This window comes from Phocoena phocoena, chromosome 10, assembly GCF_963924675.1.
Source record: "Phocoena phocoena chromosome 10, mPhoPho1.1, whole genome shotgun sequence".
Classification (NCBI taxonomy): Eukaryota; Metazoa; Chordata; class Mammalia; order Artiodactyla; family Phocoenidae; genus Phocoena; species Phocoena phocoena.
Window position 1 is genome coordinate 67,256,136 of NC_089228.1, and position 23,793 is coordinate 67,279,928.

The window sequence follows — 23,793 nt, forward strand, 5'->3', positions numbered from 1 at the left end:
TCTCAGTAGAAAGACTAGTAAGAGCTCGGTGGGTAGGACTGGGGGTGAATCTGGGTGGGAAAACGTCACCTGCCTAGACTTTGTCTCAGTGCAGGGATTTTCGTTGTATATTCTTTTCATACTATGGAATATTTTTAGGTATCAGGATATTTTAATTTTTGAAATAGCCTATCAGCTGCTCACACTGGGTAAAAAAAACCATACTAATGTCATCTCCAAAGGAAGAATGAGTTGAAGGGAAATTAGGCCTAGTCATTTTGATTGATCTGTCAGCTCTGGGTTAACAGTACATGGTGTGTGACGACCCAGATCACTCTTCTGGGTACTGTAACCACCTCCCCTGATGTCTCCATGGCTGTTAACAGTAGAGCTAAATTTAGATTCTAGAGTCAGATGTGTCTTGAGATCTTTCCCATTTTATGGTAGAGGTTGGCCTTCCAATCACCTACCCTGAGCATGTACAAAGAGACACATAATTTCCTTCAAGTCCTCTAAGAACAGGACTGGTTTTCTTAAATTCCATTTCCACAAGATATTATAGGGCAAGCTACTTGATGCCATTTTATGACCTCCCTAGTCAGAATTCTCCAAAGGTGAAGTCAGATTGGGTGTTGACAGCTACTCTTTCCAGGCTTGAAGAACAAGTGTTCTTAAGGTGTGTATTCTCTGCATGTGACCAGGGCCAGTGTCACAGGGGACATCAATGCTGTGTTCCTTATTCAGAAAAATCAGTAGTAAGGGGTTAAACCGAGCCATCCCCCAGCTACGGAGTTATTCTGATTATCATTGGCATCCATTTGTAAGGCTGATGGCCAGGGTTAATGTTTAGGGTTAACGTTATTTTGTAGCCAGGGGTAGTTTTATTCCCGTGAAAAGAATTGGCTGTTTGAGGTCAGGTTTGGCTTTGACCTTACTGGTACTACATTCATACCCACGACCAGCCAGGATAATTGTTTAATGGTGCTTCCTTTACACTTTGTGGTTGACTTCCATGCTATCACAAAGGAAATTTAACTTTTGTGTAGACTATAATAAGTATGTATAATTTCTGTTTTATAGCTTAATATATAACATTTAAGGGTAGACATGTCTCAGCTAACACTCTAAAACTTATTAGTCATTGCTTAGGTAAAAAGCTAGGTATGAAAGTGTGGCATGTACTTAACACTTTGTTCTATGTAAATGATTAATTTCCTCCGGCTTTCAAAAACCAGGTCTTTTTTCCCCCAAAATTGGGTTAACGTGCTTTCAGCCCCAACCCTTAGGGTTCAAGTGAGCTGGAGATCTGTGGAAGTAAATCTTCCAGTGTTGCCAGGTGGTGGTGACGGAGGTAAAAACTGGGCCCACAGGTTCCCTCTGGTGGAGAGGACGTTTCTTCTGTACCCCACGCCCTTCCAGCCTGGAGCGCAGCATCAGTGTAATTCGGTGGCTCCTTTAAGCCACAGCAGCTCTGTTCCCAGGGCCAGGACATCCCGTGGCCACAGGACCTCGCAGTTCTCGCAGGAACAAGAGCTGGGTTGCAGTCATTCCCTTCAGAGTCAGTTACTGGCCAGCTGGGCAACAGGTATTTCTAATTAAAAAGGTGAAACTCAGGTTTGGTGGTTTTTTCCTAAGTGCCTAAATAAGTAAGCCAGGCTGTTTATACAGAAACATTTTCATAAGAAAATGTTTTTACCCAGACTGTCTTATTCAGAGGTATCTATCTCAGCAGGCCAAGATAAACCTGAATTTGAGGTTTAGGATCTGAGTTTGTGTCTGCATCAAATCATGTATTGTTGATTAGGAAACATTTGCCATTAAGGAATTGGGAGCAGGCAAGGAGATAGTGTTAAAATGTGTCTGATGAGATTACTTAATGGTTTCTCCAAAGTGGAGAAAAGGTATTAAAAGAATGACAGTAAAAAAAAGGTAAGGAAGCTAGAAAGTAGCTGGATTTATCGCATGATATGCAGTAGCCAGTATTAATAACTAAATTCCGTGTGATACCTAATGTATACAGGTCTGTGAAAATACTGTGGCATAAGCCCAGAAAGGATGGATAGTGTTCCAGCAGGTCCTTCTGTTAAGTAAAAACAATCAGAGCAGAGGCTTTAAATTGTCAAAGAGTGATGGGAGCCTTTATCGAGTAATAGTCAATAGAAAGTTAAGAATCAGTGATTTATTCGATGCCACTTCTTGCCATCATTTTGAAATTGTTAAACTGGGCATAGTTCAGAAAGCAAACCTGATACCTTTATGGGAGATGGAGCCACATCCGTGCTCTGGGTGGGATCACCTCTGCAAGAGAACATTACGTTTTCTCTTAAAGGCAAAATGCTTGTAGGTTTTGCCTCTTTACTTTGTATTTAAAGTTGCACTTGTTCACCTACCAGTGTTTACGAAATCCTATATTTGGGATGCTTTTTCTATAATAAAATGTTATCATTTGTGTCCATGTTGTTGTTTTTTAGCAGAAAATAATATTGGAACTCAAGATGTTAAAGGGGACGGAGAGTAGCAGCACGTGGACTGCCCAGGAGAGGCTCTTTCCTACAGCAGCCGGCGGGGGCGCGGCTGGCCTGGAGCCTGTATGTGCTTTTCCCACCCTGCTATTTCTTATAATTCACAGGTTCCGGAGCCATAATGGTCTGCTCTCTTTTGAGTTTCTGGTTAACTTGCATTCAACCAAGTAGTTGAACCCTCAAATCCAACCAAGTAGTACCCCACAAAACCAAATGTAAATTTGAAAGGTAAGATGACTCACGAACTTCTGTGTTCTACTTTTGGTTTCAAGCAAGTGAAGAAGCATGGCAGGCATGAAAGGCAGCTTAAGAAGGTAGGGCCGGGTCCAGGCAGGTCCCTGGGAAACACTGCTTTGGGGCATCTTGCTCATCCTCTGCTGATTCGGCCCTCTTCTAGTCAGGTGCCTCCTGAGCTCCCCTCAGCACACTTGGCCTGAGCAGCTTACTGGTGACACTGACAACTTGAAGGGGTGCTGAAGCAAGCCAGGGCCTCCCTGGCAGGCCTGCCTTTGTCAGCACAGAGGTTAAGAACATGCTCTGAAGGCATGGCCCATTGAGTATGTTCAGTGCTAAGTGCTGCTTGGTCACAGGGACATGCTGACTAGGACACAGTTCCTCCCTTCAGAGGGCTCTTATAATTGCACAAAGACAGATCCATAAATAGTCCGGGTCACTCAGGAAGTGCATAAGGATGGAGTAGCCAATTTTTACTATGAAAATTAGAGAAGAGTTCACAGGAGGGTTCTATACATGACACATGAACCAAACTGTGAAAGACAAATACTAGTTGTTTTGGATTCATGAATCCAAAGGGAAGTATTCCAGGCCAACGCAACTGTATAAGCAAGGATGCGAAGGTGAACTAGTTGCTTATTGTCATCAGGGACGAGGATGGTGGGGGCAGGGGGAGGATAGTAATGTAGAGATAGGCCAGAGTAAGGAAGGGCCCTTGTACCTCAGACAAAGGTGTTTGGTCTCATTATATAAGCTCTCAGGAGTCTGAAGGATTTTATGCAGGAGAATAACATGATCAGACTTGAAATTTAAGTTTCTTTGGCAGCAGAGAGGACGACAGACTTGAAAGGGGAAGGACCAGGGACAAAGGTCAGCTAAGAGACCACAACAATGGACTCAGCAAGGAATGATGAAGACACTGGTAGGATGGACAATCATGCCCCAGAATTATATATGTTTACTGATGGGAATCATGTAAGAAATTTCTGGCTTGGACAGCAGATAGAATGAGCTAGAAAAAAGGCTGTGGAGGCAAGAGGAGCTCCATAAGGACAGTTGGCACCTGTAAGATGCCTTCCAGGTGGCAATTTCTAAAAGGCACTCGGCTACATGGGATCTAGAGTTCTGGGGAGGGATCCAGGCAGGATGGTCATTTTGAAGATCTCACCACAAAAACGGCAGCTGAAGCCACAGTATGGGGGAGATCATACAAGTGAAAAAAAGGCAAAGGCATTGCTCTGAGGAGCACCAGCATTTGGGCAGTGGCAGAGGAACTACCAAGAAGGAAGTCAGAGAGGTGGGAGCAGAGTTTTTTGTTTTAACTCAACAGTGTGAGTACAGCAGGGTGGTCAGGTAGATGAGGGCTGAAGAGAAGCCAGTGGATGTGGCAGTTAGGACGCCAGTGAACAGAGGAGTGATTATTAAAATTAGTACTAGCACGTTTTGCACATGGGATAATTAATACTAATGTGTTTCACACAAGGGGAAGAAACCAGACTGAAGTGAGAGGGAAATGAAGTAACGAAAGTGACTGGAGAGTGTTTTTCGGGAAGCAATACTTATAGCTCCACGCCTCTGTCACAGCACGGGACCATACCTACCAGCCTCCCAAATCCTGCACTGCTCACCTTTCCCTCTGCCAAATCACTGCTACTTACTAACACCTCTGGGAAGCTTCCTCAACCTTCCCCACAACTCAGGGTTGGCTTAATAGTACTGTTACAGCAACACTAACATACTAATAACTTTATAGTTGATGCTGCAATTCTGTTAAGCCAACTTTGTGGCTGGGAATTCTCTCCTCAAACTGATCTGTGGTTCAGAACCACAGTGGGCTTCCCTATTGCATCCCCAGTGTACCTGGGATTGAGCTCTGTATTTTATGAATGCTTAAGTATTATGTGGGGAAGATGTTTTTCTCTGAAAATATGCCTAAAGAGCAGCGTGGAGGCTTGTTTTTAAGTCAGTGTTGGTTTTGACAGATCATTCCAGGGAAATGGTTGCTAACTAGGAAAGGAAAATACCATTCACTGAATCCTTTTGCATTCAATTCAAAACACCGTTTGGGTTACACACAGAGGCCCAGGAGAGAGTAACAGGAGAAGGTGATCCAGGAAATATGCTTTCCAAGGAATGATTCAGAGAAACAGGAGTAGCAATCAGTGGCAGAGGATTCCTACACTCTACAGATGAGCGCTAAAATTAGCAGTCTGCTATTTCACAGCCTGACCATTAATCCCAAAGGATTCCCCTCACTTTTGAAATTCTTAAATAGGTACTGAAGAAAATTCTGATGTACTCCTGAAGCAAGGAGTCTGAATGACATCAGCATTCAGTTTCATTTTAGTATGCAGTACAGTTCAAGTTCTATTATTTTCTAACTTCTCCTAAGAGACAGGACACAGAATTATCTGTGAATAGGACCAACACTGAGCCAGTGGTTCCCGACATGTTTCTTGAAACTCATGAGCCTTGGAACGACAATACATTGTTAGGCTGCATTTAACTAACCTCTGCCTGCAGTTCCCACCCTGGCTGGTCTTTGCCCCTTCCTCTTTGCCTGAGGGTCCTTTTCCTGACCCAGAGAAGGAGGTAAGAAGTGGGATCCATAAGACTCCTTAAATCTACATCCAGAGACAGAGCCCTGCTCTGGTGGACACAGGGAGCTGAGAAGTCCATCCTGGGAGCTTGTGAGATTCCTGGTCAACCCCAGGCTGAAAAAAAATGGGGCTGAGCTACAAACAGACAGTTGTATAAAGGGTCCACCAGTTTACAGAACTTTCGTCGGCAGGTCTCCCCTTGGCCTAACTGCACTTACTGCAAGAGTGCCCACTGCCCAGTAACACTGAGCCAGGTGAAAAGAGCATAGACGTGAGGCCAACAGAAGACAGTCTCTTTACATGAACCCCAGTTCAGAAGACTTGTTCTCAGGGAACAAAAAAGCAGGTCCCATCTTCCCTGAGATGGTAAAGCATTTTGCCTAAAGGTGGTCTTCAGCGTTTAACGGTTTGCAGACAAAAGGGTCAGAGGAAGCCATCAGCACTCTGGCTCTTTGAATTATGAGCCACAGACTTAGACTATTGTTTTCACACAGTTTATTCAGACATTTAAAAGTTAAAATGTGGGCATTCCCCCCCAAAAACAAATTGTCCCCTGCCACTCCCCAACACAGACTACCTACCACCCTCCCATTACCTCTCATTGTCCATGCTTACCACATACTCTTGCAAAACACATAGGGGTCAAGACCCCAACTATTTGGTAATCCAAAGAAGCTACAAAGTTACACAAAAGAATCTCACTTCCTTTTCACTAGCAAACCATGAATGAAAGAATAAGGGGAAACACATTACCTTCATCCAGAGTTAATATTTCCCTAATATTCTTTTTTCTTCCTCTAAGACATTAAAACCCAAAGCAGTTTCACTTACTACTGTAACTCTGATAGTCCATTTTTCTTTTCTGAATGGCTAAGCTAGGACATACTTTCCTTTCATAGCTGATGTTAACAACCTCAAGACTGGCAGAAAGCAGTCTCCCAGCTGTGGCTTGGCTATGACACTCTGCAACAGGCAAAGTTACCACATAGGTGCAAATGATGCTTTAAGAGTTATCAAAATTTTTAAAAGTAATAATGCATTAATATGGAGCCTCCACATTTTTCTGATGCAGCGAAAAGTCCTCTAAAGGCGGTGGCAGCTGTGAAAGAAAAGGCACTTTGTGCTAAAATTCAGAGGGTCTCTAGAGAGCACCACAGCAGAGAGGCCTGGTCAGCCCAGGCCTGCACGTGACCCTTTAGGGTGAAGAGGACCATCCCCTAGGAAGGCATCTGCAAAGGAAAAATTTGTAATCATGATTCCAAGGCAAAATGGTTACTTAAAGTTGGGAGAGGAGAAATACTAAGAGGATACAAATACAGTTGCACCAAAGATTGAGGCGTGAACTTCGCACGGATTTGCAGGCTGGCTCTGCGCTTTGTATTGGGCTCGTTCCTTCACCACTTGCAGGGAGGTCTGGACACAGAGCAGGAGCAGCACCTTAGCCAAGCGGGTTCGAGGCCTCCTGCTTCTGCCTGGGCTCTCCTTGCTGTGTTCCCAGGAATAAACCGAGGTCCTTTTGGCAGCACTTGTGGGTATTGCTAGTCCACAGCAACATCCAAAGGGATTTTCTAATACAGCCGTGAAGAGAAAGTGAGGATTTTCCACGTGATCCAGGACTCCTTGGCAATGCCCAGTGGCTTTTTGGGCCTTCTAAGAGCAACAAAGGATCAAGCTGGTATCTTCCCATCAACACTCAGAAAAGCAGCGTGAGTATTTCAGATGGGTAGAAGGAAATCAAAATGGACTGAGGGTCTTTATCCTAGTACCATAAATAAAGTGCACCATGAATGGAGGCTATAAAAAGCTACTTGCCCGAGGCTGAGGTTTGGGGAGAAACTACCACCATCACCCACTCAGAATGGTGGATCATTTCCTTCAGCCAGAATGCTGGCTACTGAAGCTTTCTTTATTGCTTTATTTCCTTAGTACTATGGAACTTTTAGCTGTAAAGAAAAAAAAATACTTGGTGGGCTTGGTAGCAAGCATCTGTCACAAAATCACAGGAATTGGCTGATAGTAAGTATATGTTACAATCTCAATGTTGGATGGTGGCTGTTTTTTCCCCTTCATTCTGATGAACTTATAGGAAAACTCAAGTTTTTTTAAAACATCAAATTGGCTCATGATGCTTCTAAAGAAGCAGGACAGCCGTTAATGGCTGATGTAGTAAAAATGGTTGTCTTTGTTCTACAGGTCATCAGATGCATTATGGAAGAGAATCCACTTACTATCACATTTCAGGAGTTTACCATGACACGTTGGTAGGTTCCATAAACTTCTTCGAAGCTCTTTCAAAACAGTTATGTGAGAAGAAAACCATGATGTTGTACAAAGAACTGCTCAATTTAGGATCCCATTTCAAGGAAACTACTTTGCTGCTTTCATGTAGGAAGGTATTGCCCCCCGCGCAGTCAGACCCTCAAAGCGCTTGTATGTGTAATTGATGAAGACCCAGTCTTTGTTCTTGTAGTCAGTGTCAGGGTGATTACTTGTTGCCACTGGGAAAGAAACAGATGTGAGAGTTGATTCACTGCCTTACCTTGATGGACTACTCAGTACTGACACTCAGTACATGACATTCTGAAGAACATATCACAGCTTCTATCTGGGAAAAGTTATTTTTCACTCTGCGAATTTTCTACATTTGCCTGCCTATGTTCTCTGAACCTCATGTTTTCCACAGTATTTTAAAAGTTTTCTCATTTCTGTCATTTCAGATTACCTAACCTTTAATTTAATAAATAACAAGAGAACAAATCTTTGTGGTTCACCCATCCAGCTGAGCAGGCTAAATATGGGTGTTTGTATTCACTACTTTCCATTCAACAAGGTCTCACTGCTGCCCTGCATTAACACTGGAAAAATACTTATAAAGAGCCTGAAGTTCCTCTCCATGTTCTCTAACCTGATTTGTAAACATCACCCCAAAATTTGGGGGAAATAATGCACTTATAAGGCAGCCTGAGGCAGTGGTAGTATTACCTGTTGGCTTAAGAATATCAGATTCTGGAAACTCATCGAAGTTTGAGGTATCATCAATGCTTTTGATTTCAATAGATATTGCAGCAGGCCTCTCTCTGCCAAGAACAGACATGCCAAAAATTACTACGGTTAGTAAACATACGGATCACAAGTAATCAAGTCTTTAACCAAAAAAGACCCCTGGTCTGACAAGGGAAGACTGTCCACTGGCAGGCAGCATTAATTTCCTTTGAAAAGCTTATGACCACTGACCAACCACACCAGCTGACTACAACCAAACAAAACTATGACGAAAAAAATGTAATTATTCATAGCTAGGAAGAAAGACAAGAATAAGGAGAAATTAAAATCCAAAGTTAGTACACTCTCCCTGACAGCCTGCCCTGTCTGCTGAAAAGGGAAACTGAACCTCTAAATGCCTCCTCGTGCAGGGCTCTGACCCTCTTCTACCAGAAGTGCCAACAAAGTAGAGTGGCTAAAAGGCAAAGGTAGAAATCACAAGCATGCGAATTAGAACACTCCTATGAAATGGATGACAACTTCATCTGCTCAACCAATGAATGCTGAGGAGGGAGGTCTGTGCAGCGCTGGCAGCTCTCTGCGAGCCCTGTCCGCAACAGTTTCACGTTTCCCCTCCACTCCCCCTTCTGCGCCCTTCCCCACTCCATCCTTCTTCCACTCCTCTCTTCCTTCTCTGTCTCCCAGTGATAGCCTCCACCCTAGGAGCAGGGACAGTCCTGCTGGTGGCTCCTAACACTAGAGAAGTTGGTGTGTTCTTGGTAAAAGCAAGTGCAACACAATGCTTAGGTGGTCCTTTCACCGTGGAATCCAAAGTTCACTTCACTTTGGAAATGACTGCTGGCTTCAACGTGTCCCACGGCACATGGGTGACAGGAAACCCCAACTCCCAATCCTCGCCATGAATGAAAATCAGGAAAAGACACTGAATTTCTAAGAAGCTCTCTTCCCATACTTGGCTTGCCAGTAGTGGTGCTTCTAAATTAGTATTAAGCAAACTACAGACTTACTGAAATTATCCTGAAACTTTGTATACGGATATACCTGATATGTTCCCAGTCAACACCTTCAAAAAAAGAGTTACTTTTGATTTCCTCAACTCCAGGGGCTCCAATTCTATGTTCCCATTCACAGCAGAATCTGGAAAAGACAGAGGAGGCCTTTCAGCATACCTCAAGTAGTCTCTTCAGAAAAAGAAAAGGAGAAATGGGAGGAAGCGGGGACCGACCCAGGAAATTATGAAAATTTTTAAAAATAGATTCACTCATGTCAAAAAGCCTGGCTGGGGGACAGGGGAAATGTTCTGATACCTCAAAATTAGATCCTTGGCTTTCTCAGAAATAGGAACTTCTGGAGGAAAAGTCAAAGTTTCTTTCCAGTTCATCACCTTCTTATATGTCTCTTGAGGGGTCTCAGAACAGAAAGGTGGGTAGCCTGTAATAAAAAGGGAACTTCGGAGCTCTCACATCCCAGAACTTTGAATCTCAGATTATTCACCTTAATCTGATTCTAATATATCTTTAATGATCCTATATGTCCTTCCCTACATGACATGGACAGGATTTCCACTCACCCCAGGAAACATCTAAACCAATTGTTCATTTTCCCCCAAAACTCCTAAACCCAAAGTGAAGTTGTGCTTCTGGTACCACTAGGGAGCCAGCTACTAGTTGGAGCTGGAAAAAGGAAGGAGGACAGAAACAGAGTTGCAGAGGCGGGGCTCACTGTGCCCAAAGAGGAAAACGAAAAGATGAAACAACATCATTAAGAAACGACTCCATTCTAGGAATATCCTTATTTGGGAAAAGTGACCACCATGCCTCTCTTTGAGAACTATAGGTGAGAAGGATAGTCACCGTAATACTCCACCTGCCCTCTACACAGACCACATCCGCCTCCACAGGCATGCATCCAGTGTTCCCAAAGACAACACAGCCAGACGATGCCACACCAGTCATTCACACAGATTCACTCAGGGCCACCACGGACAGATGGGCTCTCCTAGTGCTCAGGCATATGGCCAGCCCCACAGATGTGTCCCCTAAATACACAGATATACCAAGCAACAGGGAGAGAGGTCCGAGGGCTCCATGCTCTGAAGGCTTTGAGAGAGAAGGGGGGACAGCAACTAAGAAGTAGAGTGCTCGAGACACGGCCCAGTGAAGGCTCTTTGTATACAATGGGTGTTTAATAAATGCCAGTGAATGAAAGAGTTGCTAGATGGAGAGGATAGAAAAGTCGAAGAAAACCATGATAAATGATCAACAAAGCCACGAGAGGGTGCCAGGGAGCCATAATATAGTGGGATACATTTGATGGTCCAGCGTTTTCTACCTAGGAAACTTCACTTTAAAAGACGAGGGGGAAAAGTGCTCTTAGATGACCCCCACCTGAAACAGTCTATTATCAACATAGGACTCTTTCCTGACTGCACAGAAAAAGTCCTCTGAAAGCACGCAACTTACCAATGAGCATTTCATACATGATCACCCCCAGCGACCACCAATCACAGAGCTTGTTGTACCCGGTCTGCATGAACACCTCAGGAGCAATGTAGTCAGGAGTGCCTACTGTGGAGAAGGCCTGAAACACGTACACACATCAGGAAGCCCAGCAGGAAGATGGGTGCCCAGAGTTCTGTTCTAGAGACCAAAGGCTACAAGTATCACCTAGAGCTACCCACAAACTAAATAAGCAGGATGGCCCAGCAGCTTAATGGCAAGTCTGGCTTGCCATAGAACTTCCAAAATGAAAATAAAGCTTTGTCAGTGAGGTGAGAGACCATTCACTAGGTCAAAGGTATCTGTCGTAGCAACTAGTACCATAACTGAGCACCCAGTAAGTGCCAGGCCCTGTACTCCTGTTATGCTTATGAGCCTATGACAAAACTCAACAAAGAGGACCTTATTCGCCCAACTTTGCAGATAAAACTCTGACGCCCAAAACGGCTTTGCCCAAGGCCTCAGAACTAGTTAACTGGCAGAGCCTGGTTTGGAAATTAAATATTTGCTCAAAACCGTCCTTCTTTTCACCTCTTTAATTTGGAAAATCATAAAGGGAAACTTTATTATCAAAAGCTAAAGTTATAACCTACTGGTCAAAGGTTTATAAATGTCTGCTTATCAAACTGAAACATTTATGTAACTAGTTCTTAGAAGAGTATTTTCTAAATTCAAGTAATCTACTCTCATATACCAGGACTGCAATACTAGGGGAATTACAGTCAAAAAGCCTTCCTGTGCTCAGCATTTGAGGGCTTACCACATGGAAGGCTCTAATCTAAGTGCTTTCCATATTATACAACTTCTAAAGTTAAAAGCTACAGCTGTGTGGACTTTTAAAAATACTTATTATGAAATACTGCAAACATACAGAAAAAAAAGCACAGACAATACAACATCCATGTATACATTACCCATATTAAAGAGAGGTTAATAATCTGTGATATTTGTCTCAGATCATTCCTTTTTAAAAGAAACAAAACTACAGAAATGATTAAAGCCAGAATCCTTCTCTCCCCACTGAAGTCATAACTATCCTGAAATCATAACTACCCGTGCTATGCTTGTATGGATATTTGTATAAATGACATATACTTTCTTGTATATTTCAACTTTTGATAAAGGGTTTCGTACTGTACTGCATTATTCTATAGTGCTGAAACTTGTTTTTACTCCATATTATGATTTTGAGATTTATTCATGTAGCTCTAGTTCACCAATTTCACTGCTGTACACTATTCCATTATACAAATGTCACAATGTTTTTTATACATTCTTCTCTAAATAAACACTTACATTGCTTCCAATGTTTCACTATAACAAGTAACACCTGAATAAACATTCTTGTAACACGTCCTGGGCACTGGGTAGTATTGCTGGGTCTTGCATCATGAGCATCTTCAACTTAATCAGACATCATCCAGTTGTCCTCCAAGGTGGTTACATCTATTTAACATGCCCAGTGGGATGAGCTCCTAGTGCTCCACTTTCACCAACACTTGTCTTTGTCAGACTCTTAAATTTTTACCAATCTGATGAACATGAAATAGGATCTTGCTGTTTTTAATCTGCATTTCCCTTATTTCTAGTAAGGTTGAGTGCATATTCATATGTTAATTAGCCATTCAGTTCTTTTTTCTGTGAATTACTACTGTTCAGATCCTTTGACCATTAGTTGTTTTTTTCAGTTGCATCACCTTTTTTCTTACTGATTCCTTGGAATTCTTTCTTTTTTAGCTTTTCTTTTTGGCCTCACGGCTTGTGGGATCTTAGTTCCTTGACCAGGGATCGAACCCTGGCCCTGGCAGTGAAAATGTGGAGTCTTAACCACTGGACCACCAGGGAATTCCCTCGTAGTAATTCTTTATGAATCCAAGGCATTAATCCTGATTCATCAGAACATTAATCCTTTATAGTTTTATATATTGCAAATATCTTCTCCCAGACTGAGGCTTATCATTTTTATTACGACTTTTTAAATTTGTTACATACCAAAAAATTACCAAATTATGAAGCATAATAAAATGAATACCCATGAGTCCAAATGAAGAACCAAAATATGTATCACTGATATTATTCAAGCTAACAGTGTACCCACCAGCCCATCCTCCTGCCTCTTCTCCTAACCCCCATGCTCAATTTTATGTTTATCATTCCTCTGCCTTTATTTTTTTTATTTTTATTTTTTGGCCACACCACGCGGCATGCAGGATCTTAGTTCCCCGACCAGGGAATTGAACCCATGCCCCCTGCAGTGGAAGTATGGAATCCTAACCACTGGACAGACAGGGAATTCCATTCCTCTGCTTTTATTTTATTTATTTATTTATTTATTTTTCCTCTGCTTTTAAAAAGTAATTTTGGGGCTTCCCTGGTGGTGCAGTGGTTGAGAGTCCGCCTGCCAACGCAGAGGACATGGGTTTGGGCCCCGGTCCAGGAAGATCCCACATGCTGCGGAGCGGCTAGGCCCGTGAGCCATGGCCGCTGAGCCTGTGCGTCCAGAGCCTGTGCTCCGCAACGGGAGAGGCCAAAAACAGTGAGAGGCCCGCGTACCACAAAATAAAAAATTTTTTAAAAAAAGTAATTTTGCCACATGTGTCTCTCAAACTGAGATCTTAGTTTTGTTTTTGAGCTTTGTAAAAATATTCTACATGCAGTCTTCTGCTACCTGATTTTTCCTCTCAGTATTTTGTTTCTAAAATTGATCCATGATGTCACATGTAGCTGTAGTTCAATTATTTTCACTGCTAAACAATATTCTATTCCAGAATGCAACCATTTTCCTGTCCATGGACACTGGGCTATTTCCAGTTTTTTGCTATTATGAAAATGCAATAAACATTCTTATACATGCTTCCTGGTTCAGAGGTACAAGAGTTTCTCCATGGCATCTGACTAGGGGTAGAACTGCTGGGTTGTAGGGTATGCACGTGAACTATAAGATAATTCCAAAGTAGTTGGACCATGTGGCTTGTCTTTTCATTTCCTTCTGTCTTTCAATATACTGAAGGTTTTCTTTCTTTAAAGTAGTAAAATACACCAAGTATTCCTTTACAATTTGTACTTCTTGTACGTTATTTAAGAAGCCCTTCCTTTCTCTGAGGTCATAAATATATTGCCCAGTATTTTCTTCTAAAATTTTTAAAGTTTTATTTTCCATCTACGATTTCTTTTTGTGTATACGGTAAGGCAGGAACTCATTTTTTCCATATGGAGAATTGTACACTGTTTTCTTTTAAATACACATATTAAATAACATAAATGCCAACTATGTTTTTTTTAAAGCTTTGGAGTCTGAATCATGGATTGGGCCTTCCCCAAGAAGCAGAAATATTTTAATTCTAATTATAAAAGTTGAGAAACTACAGAAACCCTTCAATTTAGACTAAATATATTCCAGCAAAGCTGAATATTAAGTAAATCTTATTTGTCCAAAGATTTCTACTATAAAACCAGAGACCTACTGCCACAAAAAAAGAATTTCTTCAAGATACTAAGGTGTAAAAAAAAAAAAAAATCTTGGAGTTATAGAATGTAGGCAACAGCAGGTTCAAAACTGTGATATAAGGTAATGTTCTCACCTGGGAGCTAGAGTCCCACCTTGGGAGCCCATTCTCACTTTAGCACATCGTAAGTATAAATGATCCAGGTACTGCCCCCTTCCCAAACCTTCGTCTGTTTTCCATACTGGAGTGTCCTCCAACTTGAAGCTCTTAATACCTCAAATCTATACCCTTCTTTTTCCTTTTGTTGTCTGGGTGTTCACAGTGTCAGCTAGAGCTATGCTCTAAAAGAGTTTTGTTCATTGTTAACAGTCATTTCAAACATATGATATGTTCCAACTTATGATTTCATTTAAGATTTTAGGGGATATAAAGCAATTTAATTTCCTACTTAATGACTTCTGAAAATTCTACACTCAAAAAAAAATGAATTGACAAAGATTGGATGCCTAGATGTACCTCATCTTTTATTACCTCTGTGGTTTAATACCTTAAAGTTAACTCAAACCTATTGCCTAATCAGTTACTAGGGCCTAAGAGTTACCCAGAACCATGCTGGTACTACAAATATTAGAATAGGATTTAATCAGCCAAAGATGAAGCTAAAGCCTCTGCTTTTTTTCAGTGATTCTCAATGGACTGAAAAGTAGCAGGCAGCGGGCTTCCCTGGTGGCGCAGTGGTTGAGAGTCCGCCTGCCGATGCAGGGGACACGGGTTCGTGCCCTGGTCCGGGAAGATCCCACATGCCGCAGAGCGGCTGGGCCTGTGAGCCATGGCCGCTGAGCCTGCGTGTCCGGAGCCTGTGCTCCGCAACAGGAGAGGCCACAACAGTGAGAGGCCCGCATACCGCAAAAAAAAAAAAAAAAAAAAGTAGCAGGCAGGGTGAACAATTATATACGTTAGGCTTAACCTAGAGCAATAAATTTATATTAAGCATTAACTAATATTAACCTTCAACTTGGTACTAGCCGAATGGGATCACTTAAGACAGGTCAAAAGCACAGGGCTAACTGACCTTTTTTTTTTTTTTTTGTGGTACGCGGACCTCTCACTGTTGTGGCCTCTCCAGTTGCGGAGCACAGGCTCCAGACGCGCAGGCTCCGCGGCATGTGGGATCTTCCCGGACTGGGGCACGAACCCGTGTCCCCTGCATCAGCAGGCGGACTCTCAACCACTGTGCCACCAGGGAAGCCCTAACTGACCTTTTGAAGACTGAAAGTTAGCTTTATTTTCTTCAGGTTATCAGGGGAGGTCATATGAGGATGACCACTTCTACTATACAGTAAAAAGGCAAGAACCTTAACCACAGCATGAGAACCTAAGTTTATTCAGATTAAAAAACATTAACTATTAAAGAACACTTAACTCCAAATATGGAACTTGGGACATTTCCTTCCTTATAGACCTATAAGGGGTTCCTAGTAAGTCTGACATGACCCTTTGGTGTATGTCAAAAGGCATAAAGCTTCTCAGAGTACAAGAATAATTTAAGGTATTTAAGCTTAATTACCCTCAAAATTAAAGTGGCCAAAGGTTAAATCTTAGTTTGCTTTTAAAAAAAATTTTTTTAATCACAGAAGATTCCTTACCTTTTGTTACCCTCCAAAACATAATTAACAGTCTCCCAATAATGCAGGAGCTACTGTTTAAGAAATAGTCTCTTAGATAGAGGGTCTCAACTTTCACTGCACAGTAGAATCCCAGAGCCCTTTTAAAAATCAGGTAAGATACTGAGACTATATACCCCAAACCAACTGCATCAGAATCTCTTGGGGTGGGACCCAGCATCAGTAAGTTCTGAAGTTCCCTAGGTGATTCTGGTATGCAGCCAAGGCTAAGATCTACTGCTCTATGAGAGACGTAATAGAAGCGCCTGACCAAATCTGCTCCTGACATTCCCTAATCCTTAACTATGAAAAGAAGGCTATGATGTGACTAGCTATACCAAACTGAAGTATCCCCAAGTTAATGTTAGAAAAGATATCACAGATTAATTTCATTTTCTACATTTCCAAAACCCAGGTTTAACATAAAAATCATAATATTCAAAGCATGGTCTTGAGACCCACTGATGGGCCTTAAATGAATCCAAAAAACGCAAGCCTTTCTTTTGATTCTTTCTTAATCCTAAGGCTTCCACTTTCACATATGACTAACAGATACTTAGCAGCAACCTACTATATGAGTTATTAAAGATACTATAGAGAACTCTAATTCACTATTTTACTAAGAAGTCTGGCCAAAACACTGTATTTGGCAAACCTGCCAAGTTACAACTGTATACACCAACAAGCAGAAGTGCCACTATTTCTAGCTAATACACATGCATGATCATCATTCCAAGTTAGTCATAGTTTTCCATCCCTGCTATTCTTGCTTTCTAATGACCAACTGCTATAGTTTAGCTTTACTATTTTCAATTTGCTATTGGGTTTCTAGGAAAGCCTAAGTATGTAGTGATACACATTTCTATTATATCTGGTCAATAATTCTCCAATAACTAGACACTGGGATACGTGCATTGCACTTTATGAACCAATGAGTCAGAATAAAAGTTTGCCTAGACAGCAGTATTTCACTGGTGAATCTGTACTATTTAAATAAATTCCAACATGCTATTGATATCAAGGTAAATGCAATAATGTTACTTATTTTTAAGCTTGTGGGGCATAATTTTATGTGTATATACTCAAATACTAGTAAAGTAAGCATTTCCCTTAAATTTCTCTCCAGTTTTTATCACCAAGTTCCTTTTTCCACCATAAAGTAGGAAAGGGTGGGGCAGGTGAACTGATTTGACTCAGTGAATCTAAAAAACTTTTTAAAGTTTGAGAACCACAGCCTTAAAGCTCTGGGTAGGTATTTGTACTTAGTTTCATTTTGCGAAAACTCCATCTTAAATATAACCCCTTTACCACCATAAACATAGGGAAAAGGTAAAACAGGAAGGAAAGGGGTTGTCACCAATGTAAAAGGTCAGAATGAGGTCATCCACTGAAAATGTCACAACCAGAACAACCTCATATTATCTGCCCTCCTTCAAAAGATTACTTTTGGCGCTACCAACATAATGACAGTGCTCTATTAAGGTAATTTAAAACAAGGAACAGGTAAGCTGCAAACATTTATCAAATGCAAATTTATGTGCATACTTTTAAACTGATTCATACTTGGTTTGTAGCATTTAAGAAGCCACAAATATTACTTACTAGCTGACGTCTGTTTCTTTTCCAGGTTTCTGCTTTCCTTTTGGAATTCATGTTCTGAAAAGCTAAAAGCAGAGAAAACAAGTTCTAATCAAAGTTCAGGAATAAAGTTTACTACTTTTTTAGGCTCTGGTTCAAGCCACATGAGACCCTCAAGTCTTGCTTTTCTGCCCATACATCAGTAACTCTGGATGACACATTTCCCAGCAAATTCATAAGCCCAAATCAGAGGCTCTAAAGCATTAACTCAAAGAATCACACAATAAGAGTTGTAAGCCACACTTCTATGTGGATTAGGTGGCCAGAGAGGACACGGACAGGCCTTAAACAAAATTACAGGGAATTTAATCAGAATCACAGGGAATTCAGTCTCATCAGAAGCAAAGGTCCCAAAGTGGACCTAAAACATTCACAACTTCTCAAAATTACTATCAAATTTCCAACAGTAGTAACTGTTACATAATCAGTGACTTCTGAATATATAATGCACTACGGACATAAGCTTCTCAAGAATGAAATGTAATTTTACTACAGAGTTTCAATGGTTTGATAGAGTGAAAGTGACTCATAAACTTCTTTCTGCCATGACAGAAAGAAGCACCAAGGATAAATCTAATCTGGAGTTGTTCCCAGGACTCTTTCCTCTACTACTTTTGCTTGCCTGCTCCTTATTCGTCCCTTGTAACCTTCTCAGTAGAGCTCCAAAGAATGCTCTTTTGGACATCTGCCTTTAACACATTTGGTAGCCTTCATCTTGCCTCACCATATAGTACAAATCACAGGCAAACCTGGGAAGGTATTTTTACTCTCTAAAGACTCAAACTGTGAGAATCTCCTAATCCATCCCACATATTTTGGTTAGCAGGGGCACAGCTCTTCCAGGCCCAGTTAAGGGATAAAAAGGCTAACATCACTGTTAACACTTACTGAAATCACTGGGGAGGCTGTGGTTCAGATTCCTATAAAATTCTGTCCTATGTGCTTTTTTCAGTCCTGTGCAAAGGCCAAAGTCAGAAAGTTTCACGTGGCCCTATGGGGAGGAAACAAGGTAATGAATGGATGAACATTCATGGATGTGGAACAGAACATTATCTTCTCTAGCTCTGTGCAGTATCCATTGCAGCTCCACAGCCAAAGGATGCTGCTTTTTCTTTTACTACAGGGAGAAATATATAATAGCAAACAAATTCTTTAAAGATCACCCCAAATCCTATTATACAAATAAAAGTATTTTCATTTTTGCACATTACCTTTGTTTTTGTCCAAATATAAACTTTAAAACTAGTTGAAGCCTCCATGGCATCTAACTTTTTTCACTTTTTAAAAATATTGAAATATAGTTGGCATACAATATTATATTAGTTTCAGGTGTATCCACAGCATCTTATTTTACTTCTTAAACTAACTCAATCAAATATTCTTCTGTTTCTTCAAAATCATCTTTAATGTCTACATAATATTCAAATGACTTAGTACATCGCCGTCTACCTATCCCCCGATACTGGATGCTCAATCCACTCTCAAAGCACCCCTGTGCCAAAGAGGGCCTGTGTTCCCAACCCTAATCACGCATGGTACAGAAGATGGTCTTAATAAACGGCTGTTAAAGGATGAGTAAATAAACAAATCTTTGTTCATATAGCTTTCTCCCCACATGAATTATTTCATCAGAATAAATGCCAAGGAGTAAACTATTGCAAAGACAAAGGGAATAAACTTTATTGCACAGTTATTGACAAATATTGCCACACTGTATTCCAATCATAAGTCTCTGACTTTATCATTCTCTTCAAAGAAAACTCAACTCACACCTCCTGTGAGCCAGGCACCATGCCTTTAAGTGTGCTGTCTCATTCTTAAGCCACACTTCAGACTCAAGAGTCATTAAATGACTTTGGGGTGAAATGGCAGAACCAAAGCCAGAAATCAATGCTCTCTCTCTCCAGACCAGGGTTACTTAACCTCTCCAACCCCCTGATCTCATCTGGAAAATGGAAATAATGATATCTTCCTGGCAAGAATGATGGGAATTAATGCATGTAAGGCTCCTAACCTGGTACCTGGCACATGCTCCTAAGGAAGAGGAAGGTGTTCTTGGGGTGGTGAGATTTTCCTTGCAGGACATTTGGTCCACGCCAAAAGGTCCTTGATACTTGGTTCTGTCCAAAACCATTTGGCATGGACACTTTGGATTGGACCAAATTGCAAGGAACTTTTTGCATGGACCAAATGTCTTATGAACATTTTAGACAGGACCAAGTGTCCACTAACCAAAATTTCAAGTATATAAGGAGGTAAAACCAAAAACAGGGGAGAGACTCCTGATGCTCAGGGATCTATACTGCTCAAGGTCACACAATGAAAAGTGATGTGGCCAAGGTCTGAGCTCCAATGACTCATCTGTGGTCTTTCCATGATACCACCTTCCTTCAGTCCGTAGGGTCAGGTTTTTGGAGGTTTTTTTATCCCATTAGGGTGTGTGTGTGTGTGTGTGTGTGTGTGTGTGTGTCTGTCTGTCTGTCTTTGGTAAACTACCAGCTTTGGGCCTGCTAACCTAGTATCTTCCTTTAAGACTTGTAAATAACCTGTTCTGCAAGCCAAGGAAGTGTTTTATAGTTCTCATAATTACATGATTTACCTGGACACCTCCAAGAAAAAGTGTCTTAAAAAGCAGTGCCAGGGCTTCCCTGGTGGCGCAGAGGTTAAGAATCTGCCTGCTAATGCCAGGGACATGGGTTCGAGCCCTGGTCCGGGAAGATCCCACATGCTGCAGAGCAACTAAGCCCATGCGCCACAGCTAATGAGCCTGTGCTCTAGAGCCCGCAAGCCACAACTACTGAGCCCATGCACCACATCTACTGAAGCCCATGCTCCACAATAAGAGAAGCCACCACAATGAGAAACCCACGCACCACAACAAAGAGTAGCCCCCGCTCGCCACAACTAGAGAAAGCCTGCGCACAGCAACGAAGACCCAACGCAGTCAAAAATAAATAAATAAAATAAATAAATTTATTTTTTAAAAAAAGCAGTGCCTAGAGCAAATGCTATTCAAACCTAAATTTTCAGAGAACTCTGTAGCTCTTCTGAGTATACAGGAGGAACTCAAAATGTCTACATTTTCCCTTCTATAATCTATATGGCTAAACACATATATGAGCTCTCCTCTACAAGTCTGGGCTAGCATATGGTAGAGAGCATGTCTGCACCAAACAGGGTTCCCAAATCCACCTCAGCTAGACTGAGTCCCCAAGCTCTTGGCCTTCAGTATGTTTGCTGACCTTGAACACAGACTACGGCCTACAACTAAGCGAGAACTAAGGCACCTGGGGTACAGGACCAAGGCATCTGAACCCAAGACCACACAAAGTAGGGCTACTGCTTTATTAAAAATATATCTAGGACTTCCCTGATGGTGCAGTGGTTAAGATTCCGCCTACCAATGCAAGGGAAACGGGTTTGATCCGTTCGGTCCGGGAAGATCCCACATGCGGTGTAGCAACTAAGTCTGAGAGCTACAACTACTGAGCCCACATGCTGCAACTACTGAAGCCCGCGCGCCTAGAGCCCGTGCTCCACAACAAGAGAAGCCACCACAATGAGAAGCCCACGCACCACAACGAAGAATAGCCCCCACTCACTGCAACTAGAGAAAGCTCACATGCAGCAATGAAGACCGCAGGGAGCCAAAAATAAATTGATTAAAAAAAAATAAAACCCTTCTATCAGGCACAGTTTAAAAAATATATATATATGTATCTGAACTTAAGGACAGAAAAATAATTTCATATACATTAACATTTTAAAAGCAGAATACCAAGCTATTTACTTTTACGATGCTAACTGTACATAAACTGACACAAACAGAAAAGGTACTGAAGCTATTTTACTAAAATAGTGGTGATCTTTGAACGATAACATTATAGGTATTTTTCTTCTTTATAGCTCTCTGTATTGTTCAAACTTTCCACTACGTATATACATTATTCTTAAAATAAAGAAAAAAACTATTAACTAGAAGAAATTATCTGACAAACCTCCTACCCTCTTTAAACAGAAAGATTAAGGTTTTCAAAGAAAGTAGACCAAAACTTCAGATTTTTCAAAGACTGTTATCAAAAGACAGTAAGAGAGGGCTTCCCTGGTGGCGCAGTGGTTGAGAGTCCATCTGCCGATGCAGGGGACACGGGTTCGTGTCCCAGTCCGGGAAGATCCCACATGCCGCGGAGCAGCTGGGCCCATGAGCCATGGCCGCTGAGCCTGCGCGTCCGGAGCCTGTGCTCCGCAACGGGCGAGGCCACAACAGTGAGAGGCCCGCGTACCGCAAAAAAAAAAAAAAAAAAAAAGACAGTAAGAAAGAAAACTACCCTAGGAGTTAAATTTACTTTCCTACTTAAAAGAAAAATTCAGTCTAGACAACAATTCCATGTACCAGAACACAACAACCTAGAATTTTAGAGCTGGAAGAGACTTTGGAGCTTCTCTGGATCAATATATTCACTTTATAGAAGAACTTGCCAAGGAGCATCCAACAATTTAGCAGCACAGGGATTTTCTTCTGATTTGCTGTGAGTTTAAGAATCAGGCAACTAACCTCATTTGCATGTCTAAAGATGACTACAAAGACGCCATCACAGAGACTGAGTAGGACTCTGCCTTAAGCAGAGGGCACAGGTTTTGGAACCTGAACTTTGTGGCAGATTATTGTTGCTGTCGCCTTCCTTCCTGGTTCTTGGCCGGGATCCTCAACAGATGAGGTTGCCCAACAAAAGGGTTCTCGATAGGTGATGCATTAGTATAGTTAATTATATGCTAAGAGAAGATGACTATCTTTGGCTTTATTACAAAATAACTTAAATCAATTTTATTCTTCATCATTTTCCAAAATGTTCTTTATCTTTATGAGGAACTGTTCAGTCAAATTATGGAATTCATAAGCCTTTCAGAGAAAGTAAGTAACAGCAAACTTACCTGTAAGAAAAAGAAAAAAATGTACCGGATAGCTCACAGCTCCCCTACTGTGATTACTGCAAGCCACACAGGTGTTAAAGCAGAGGCTGCTCAGACAGGTAAAGACACACTGGTCAGGCTGCTACTCCCCACAGTACCTTGCTGTCCAGGAGAAGGTTGTCTGGTTTGATGTCTCTGTGGATGAATCCGAGTTGGTGGATGGAGTCTATGGCTAATACTGTCTCTGCTGCATAAAACTGAGTCTCCTCTTCTGTCAGTGTGTCTTTCTTCATCAGCAGGGTCATCATGTCCCCTGGGAAAACAAGATACAAAGTACACACACACACACACACAAAACAACACACAAATAAATGCCAGTTTTCAATGTGTCTCCCTTATCTGCCAATGTAAGGCGGTGCTAAACAGGCCTCTGCTCTGTCCCAGAGATTACCCACTACGGGCGGAAATGCCCAATAAGAGCAGAAATGCTAAGCAGTTTCTAACACTTACAAGGTAAAATTCACAGTCAGGGATTCCACAACACTTTCACCTAAGCTAACTGATGCTGACCCCTGAGCTGTGATTTCCCTTTTACTTTGGAGAGAGAAAGGAAATTCCTCTCACACTAAAATAAATAAATAAGTAGACAGATAAATAAATTTGCTTAAGATAATTTTTTGGACTGGGGGAAAAGCTACTTTACTTTATACTTTGCACAAATATCTGCAAATTCTCTCTACCTAGAACCAAATGGCATTTCCACATAGGCTGTACTGCCATTATCAGAGAGAGGCTGAAATGCCAAACAACAAAAATGTAAAAATGCTGGGAGGTTGAGAACAAGCTCTCCAATGTTTATTCACAAAACACTAGAACATAAAAAAAAAAGGTGGGATTTATGTAGCAAAGTGTTACTCAACAAAAGCTAAGTATGAACTGAAAATGCTACAGACTAGGATGTGTAATAGCTGCCTCCCAAAAGTACACGGTGAACACGTCCCTATATCAGTTGGGTTTTTTCTCCAGTGCTTTATTGTAGGTACTTAAATATACACCAAAATGCTTTATGCAACTTTTACAACACAACATCAGTATTTTAGCAGTTAAAAGGTAAACTTAGTTTTCTGCAAAGTCAAAATTTAATTATTTCTGCTTAATACCATCAACATAAAATGGTGAAAAAAAGATTCTGATCCTAACTCAACAGTCAGACAAAAGGAAAGCAAAGGAAATATGAATAAGCAGTTTAAAGCTAAAAGAAACAGGAAATATTCAGTTTAGATCGCATAGGAAGACAT

The 23,793-nt window shown here is 41.4% G+C and overlaps 1 protein-coding gene across 1 annotated transcript in view; it reads right to left on the reverse strand.

Annotated features, from left to right (window-relative positions):
- Window positions 1–5,815: 5,815 nt before the first annotated feature.
- Window positions 5,816–23,793, reverse strand: part of STK38 (serine/threonine kinase 38) — a 43,599-nt gene continuing 25,621 nt past the window's right edge. Inside the window, exons 7-14 of the mRNA XM_065885239.1 lie at window positions 22,654–22,808; window positions 18,473–18,575; window positions 17,549–17,610; window positions 10,801–10,918; window positions 9,646–9,769; window positions 9,380–9,475; window positions 8,318–8,412; window positions 5,816–7,833 (exon numbers count right to left, since the gene is read on the reverse strand). Of these exons, the coding sequence (XP_065741311.1) occupies window positions 7,703–7,833; window positions 8,318–8,412; window positions 9,380–9,475; window positions 9,646–9,769; window positions 10,801–10,918; window positions 17,549–17,610; window positions 18,473–18,575; window positions 22,654–22,808 (884 nt within the window). The 3' untranslated portion in view covers window positions 5,816–7,702. The remainder of the gene's footprint in view (window positions 7,834–8,317; window positions 8,413–9,379; window positions 9,476–9,645; window positions 9,770–10,800; window positions 10,919–17,548; window positions 17,611–18,472; window positions 18,576–22,653; window positions 22,809–23,793) is intronic.